The sequence below is a fragment of the Galendromus occidentalis genome, unplaced genomic scaffold (genome assembly GCF_000255335.2).
Source record: "Galendromus occidentalis unplaced genomic scaffold, Mocc_1.1 scf7180000077446, whole genome shotgun sequence".
Lineage (NCBI taxonomy): Eukaryota > Metazoa > Arthropoda > Arachnida > Mesostigmata > Phytoseiidae > Galendromus > Galendromus occidentalis.
The window spans coordinates 561,282-567,331 of NW_003805434.1; the positions used below are offsets into that span (position 1 = coordinate 561,282).

A 6,050-nucleotide genomic window follows, 5' to 3' on the forward strand; every position below is an offset into this window, starting at 1 on the left:
GCTATTACCCTCAACAGGTACACCCAAGCATGCTGCTTGACCTAAGGAGCATCAGCAGAGAGAAACATCAGTGGAGGAAATGATCGGCCAAAAATTCATTGAGGCGCTAATCCAAGGCGCCCGAGCATCATTAACTTTGAAGCTCATAGATTCCCGCACTTCCTCAATACCGCACCCGGATAGAGAAGATTCCCTGGCTCCTGCACCTGATTCGAGATTCGAAACCCTCTCCCGATGACATGGACGCTCATTATCACAAGTTACCTTAGAGTTAGAGCTCATATAGGTTTCGAGGCCGAGCAGTGTGAGAATATCGTCAATCAATGATATCTTCGAATCGATTGCGCCGGGAGACCTCATCGGCGCGGTCAATGTCAGTCGCCTTTTCTCGGCACCTCGTTCAGCGAAGCAGACTCGATCGGAGCTCGATGTAGAGAAGGGGCATGAAAACCGAGCTTGCTGGTATTCCCCAAGCATAAGCTTCCTGCTCTTCCATGCAGAGACTGAGAGAAAATGAGAGTGTAAGAAGGACAAAGGCGACGATTGCAGTGACGACAGCAAGACTCGTTCAGTACATTCACTCAGAACCTTGTCGGGATGGGGTGCGATGAAGCATCTTCTCTCCCAGCGCGGATATCTCACTTACAGACGAAAAAGATCGATTCAACAAAACCTCCTCAGATTGATTCAGGTGAACCCCTATCAACAGATCTACATTGGATTCATTGAGGGTGTTGTGGAGGTGTCGGAACTCTTAGCAGGTTGGATCATCGACTGTGCTTTCGAGAAAACAACGGTGTTCTGAACCAGGCGTTGCGGTAATCAATATCTGAAATGAGCATCCTGAAACCAGGCAAAGCGTCTGCCTCCCTGAGTCAGACCTCACACCAAAAACCTAAAATACGGATCGCGGATGCCTCGGGTAAGTGCCAATTGTGTCCCTGCTCCCCCTCGCTCCTAATCGGTGATAGTGACAGAGTGTTCCTCAGACGACCTTGAATGACTCGAAGATCACTGAATAATAGTTTGTCATTCTTGGTTCCGCTCTAAGTCACTGTCGAGACTTTCGTCTCGGATCCCCCGACTTCGGGTCAGATGGACGACAATGAGAAAGAAAAAGTTTTCAATAAGGTCAAGACATTATATGACGCGTGAGTGATAAGCCGAGTTTCGGTATACATCGGGGAATCTGTGAACTCCAGAGGAGGAATCGATGTCGTACAAGGGGATAGTTTCCCTGCCCCGAATGATCGAAAACTACGTTGATGGATTCTTCCCTAAGAACGATCAAAGCGGCGGCTGCGGGGATTCAAGCTTTCCTGAAACAAGAATTTCAGCCCGGCACCGCTATGTCACCACCAGAGCACTTTGTCATGAGGCAGACGTGTTTGGGATGTGTGAAGATCCTCATCAGACTTGAAAAAGAGAAACTGGCTTACGATGACATCAGGGAGCACTTCGAGAATCTCGCGTCCCTGCTGGACGTCTTGACTTCGCGGTCTCAGATCGCCTGTGTGGTAAGATATAAAGAATCGCTGGGTCGCTCGTCACTGAGTGAGCATGGAGACTTTTGAGATGGGACTCACCGACTTCTGAGTTTCGGAAGGCGTCCGTCAAGTGACATGCCTCCCTACAGTACCTCTGCAAGTTGATGGTGATGAGCATGCGAGTTATCAAAGATATCTGCGGTCATCTCGAAGATCTCGCCGGTCGACAAGTTACCGATTGGGTGAAGTTGTCCGCCCATTACGAGGAATACTACCGGACCAACTACATTGAGCGACCCATCCCGAAAGTACCGCCCTTGAAAAGCTTCTCAAAATGTCAATGCATAGGTCAGCAGAATTTTTTATCGACTACGAATTTCAGCGGTTAATGCTGCTCCTTGGCTCTGGAAATCAATGTGGTGATTCTCCTCAGCGAACGGATCTCAAGGCACCGTGCACTGCGCACAGTTCGGGCGAGGCTTGGACATCATGTTGAAAGTAGTGAACAGAAAGAAGAATAAAGCAACCAACAGCCCTTTCAACACCGCCCTCGTCGCCAGCATGAACCGGCATCCTCTGCTCGTGGGGATTTACTGCACATTCGTGACCAAAGAAGCGTATATCGCGGTCATGGAATATTTCAGCGGTGTAGACTGTCAAAGGATAGTCAATATGAACGGGTGGCTACCAACAGATATAACCATAGCTATCACCGCCCAAGTCTGTCTGGCTCTCGAGTATATGCACTACATCGGCTTCATCCATCGTGACTTGAAGCCCTCCAACATTCTAATGAACCCGGAGTGCCGAGTGAAGCTGTGTGATTTCGACACAGCCAAAGTTTGTATAGGTCTCTTTGGAAATCGATTTCACGGCGGATTTTGTCGGAGGACCGCGAGAGAATTCAAAGATGGTGAAGTGGAGGGGACGTTGGCCTTCATCGCCCCAGAAGTCCTGCGGAAAGATTTCTATGGACGAGCGGCCGACTGGTGAGTCTGGAGTTCAGCCTTCCGTATCCTTCACCGGGAGCTTCGAGTTGAGATGTTGTAATGTCAGGTATTTCAGGTGGTCGATGGGTGTCACGGTTTTCACCCTTCGCTGTGGGAGGGTTCCGTTCGTCGCGAGGAAAGAAGCGGAGCTGAAGAAGCTCTTGAAGAAACCTCATATTGAATGGAATGACGATGAGCACTCGCAGGAATATCAGATGCTCCAGGATTTCGCGGAGAAAGCTCTCAAGACATCCTTGAGGGGTAGGAGAGCTAAATGTCCCTTTTCTCAGGCGAGGAGTGTCATCTTGGAAAACTTCCCATTCGGCCCTCACGAACTCCTCGCCTCTGTCATCCCAGATCGCTTGAATAACCACACCTACGGAGAGTATCGTCAGCATCCAGTTTTCGCTGATGCCGACTGGGCGACCCTGGAGAAAGCCGATTCGATTGTCCCGTTCGAGCCTGCATGGGAGATGCTCCTCGACGTCGCAGGGAAGTACCAACCCAAGCCCGATCTACCGAAGAAGGAGAAAAGGGACAAAACTTACCTGTGGAAGCTCGATTCTCTTCAGGTTCGTGACCCGAGGATCTGCTTTGTCGACAATGCTTCGATATCCGATTCTTCGTGCCATAGAATGGGTCTTGCGTCATTGGCCGTCTCCACAGGAGCAACTCGATCCAGTGTTGCTGTGCACCTATGTATCTGAGGGTTTCAAGCGAGCGATGGAGTTGGCTATCCTCGAACGCAACATCCACGTGGAAACTGTTGTTGAACCGCCGGAATTCATCCCGACATTCACCGAGAAAACTTATAAATTCGCGAAATACTTCAAGAACGTTCGAATTTGATGCGGAGCAGTACTCAAAAGTCATGGGATTTTTATTTCTTCCTTGGGAATGTTGAGAATAAATGATTACGTGAAGAAAGCCACGAATGTTCGAGGAATCGGCCTTGGAGAAAATTCTCTGGAACGTCGGCTGCGATACGGTTGGAGTGGCTGATATTCGCTAAAAAAAAACCATGGACCCTAGCCTCAGCACCGGGAACGAAATAGGAGTCGAGAGGTCGTGCAACTTTCGCTCTATCGCGGAAGCAATAGTTGGAATGGTCATCTTCGGACAATAGATATGACGGAAATTCAGAGGGACACTGAGGAACTCATCATATGCGCCATTGCGCCTCACGTCGGGTGTCCTCAAGCTCCCCGACAAATTGAGGCGAGAATCGGAACTGAGAACTCTTCAGGAAATCAACCCCGGTAGCGTAGTCTCGAAGCTCTCATTGTGACTTTGTGACTTATATGTATGATGGGGCCGAGACGTTGGGTAGCGGTGTGATTCATCGATGCTATGACCCTAAACAGGTATACCCAAGCAAGCTATCCTGAGACCGGCCCAGCTCCGCAAGGAGGAGCGCTACTTGATCTGAAGAGCAGCAGCAGAGAGAAACATCAGTGGAGAAAATGATCGAGAAAAGAATTCATTGAGGCGCTAATCTAAGGCGCCCGAGCATCATTATCGGTGAAGCTCATAGATCCCTGCACTTCCCCAATACCGCACCCGGATAGAGGAGATTCCCTGGCTCCTACACCTGATTCGAGATTCAAACCCTCTCCCGATGACATGGACGCTCATTATCACAAGTTACCTTAGAGTTAGAGCTCATACACGGTACGAGGCTGAGCAATGTGAGAATATCATCAATCAATGATATCTTCGAATTGATTGCGCCGGGATACCTTATCGGCGCGGTCGATCGGAGAAACGGAACTTCCTCGCGGGAGTCCGTGTTTCGAGGCTACCATTTCGGCCCCGCGCACCGTCATGGAATGCCGCTTGTGGAGCTCCATGCGTTTCCGTGGGAGGCAGAACTTGAGGCAATGGCTGATGAAGGCATGGCTTCGACTTGATCGAGTGCAGGGTGCTCGCTGACGAGGGGATTCTCGTGCAGATAAATCTAGTGTTTCGTGAATGACCGCCCAAAATAGAATCTCATTTAGAAGGACTGCTCGCCCGAACTCCGCATTCGACGACTCATCGCTTCGTGCACTTCTGTGAATTGAAGCATGTAGTATACGCAAAATCCGGGAGCTGATTCACCCATCTTCCGCAATCCGCAGCTTTCCGCGCCCATGGAATGACGCCCGACGCGGATCACGTCAGGGATTCAAAGCGACACTTTGCCTTCATACAAACGGAGATGGGAATACTGGCGTATGCGGGTACGGAGCGATGATCGGGGTTATTGACCCATCGTCGACGTGCCGCTCAGCTGACATTGACGGTCGGGGAAATAGATAATTGTAAGATTGCAGAGTCGAGGCCTTCGCGGTCCCAGCCCTGGGATACGACGGGGGAAAGCGTTGGATGTTTCAAGATGAAATCTCTTCCCTCGTTCCCCCTGTCTTGGTCCCGCCTGTGTAACCAGAAAGAGTACCAAGCAGCACCCCTACTCTGTCTAACTTTCCTTCAATCTTACTGCTCATTTCGCCTCAACCTTTTCCCCCGAACATCCCGTCTGTGGGATGCCTTTGGCCCTCATCTCTTCCCTTCAACGTATGAACTCTAACTCTTCAAATCCAACACTATCCGCTTTCTCCCTTCAGGTGAAGAGCCTTAAGTTTTTTTAGTGGGTATAATTTACATGAGCCCCACACTCTAGTTGGATTTTCCACCCTTCTGAGTAGTGCGTCAATGCATTTTTTCCTGTGGCTCTTCTACCTTCTCTCTTACCTTCCCCTCAGCCCCCCTCCTTCTCTTCACGCTTGCAGTTCCTTTTCGAACTATAGCGTCACCGTTTTGCGAGCTGCTCCACCAAAAATAAGACAGAGGGGGAATCCCGAACGACGATTCTTCGATTCTAATTCACCTTCCCTGCAATTTCTCCGTCCGAGGGGCAGATCCTGGCACTTGTCATTCCGCGTCTGATCCCCCGATTCTCGGAAAATTGACTCAGAATGGTCAGGATCCAGTGTTTTCAATACGCTCGGTCTGAATGAACGAGTTGAAACGTCCGTAGAGACGTTCGCGGCCAGAACAAAAAGTCGCTTTGACGAAGATTCCTTGAAAAGCAAGCTCATTTTGATGCTTACTTATCATAACCGGAGCGTTTAGGTGAACAGAAGGCAGCTCATTACACAGAAGTGCCCCTGAACCGTGTTCGCCACGACTAGGGCCACGCGAATCCTTGCCGCACAAGTTTCTCCTCGGATTTGCAGGAGAAAATCCTCAAGGGATTTAAAATGTCGAAATCCCTTCGAACCCACAGAAACTGCTATTCCTGGGCTTTACCTGGTGTTATACGAATTGGGCCGAAAACACTAGCCAAGCAGTGAAGTTCACAGATTCATTCGCGACCTTTCTTGCGCATCGTCCAACAAAATTCTTAAGAAACTGCATCCTTTCGACCACGAAAACGGGAGAGTTCAAGGAGGTTCTTCCGACTGCTCTCCCTCATCGTGAAATGCACTACAACGACAATCGAATATCTTCCACGGAGATATCCCATGTGCAAGTGATGTACGCGCTTGCGGGAGAGCTCGTCGGGGTACAATCCCGAAGAAATGTCGCATGT

General features: G+C 49.8%; 1 protein-coding gene across 1 annotated transcript; it reads left to right on the top strand.

The window, feature by feature from the left end:
- The first annotated feature begins 607 nt into the window (after positions 1-607).
- LOC108864283 (serine/threonine-protein kinase AtPK2/AtPK19-like) lies at positions 608-3,325 on the top strand. The gene is made up of 9 exons (XM_018639578.1): positions 608-761; positions 854-922; positions 1,052-1,151; positions 1,283-1,517; positions 1,637-1,835; positions 1,921-2,476; positions 2,553-2,737; positions 2,834-3,048; positions 3,143-3,325. The coding sequence occupies exons 1-9, from the start codon at positions 608-610 to the stop codon at positions 3,323-3,325; spliced, it is 1,896 nt and encodes a 631-aa protein (XP_018495094.1).
- Positions 3,326-6,050: the final 2,725 nt, after the last annotated feature.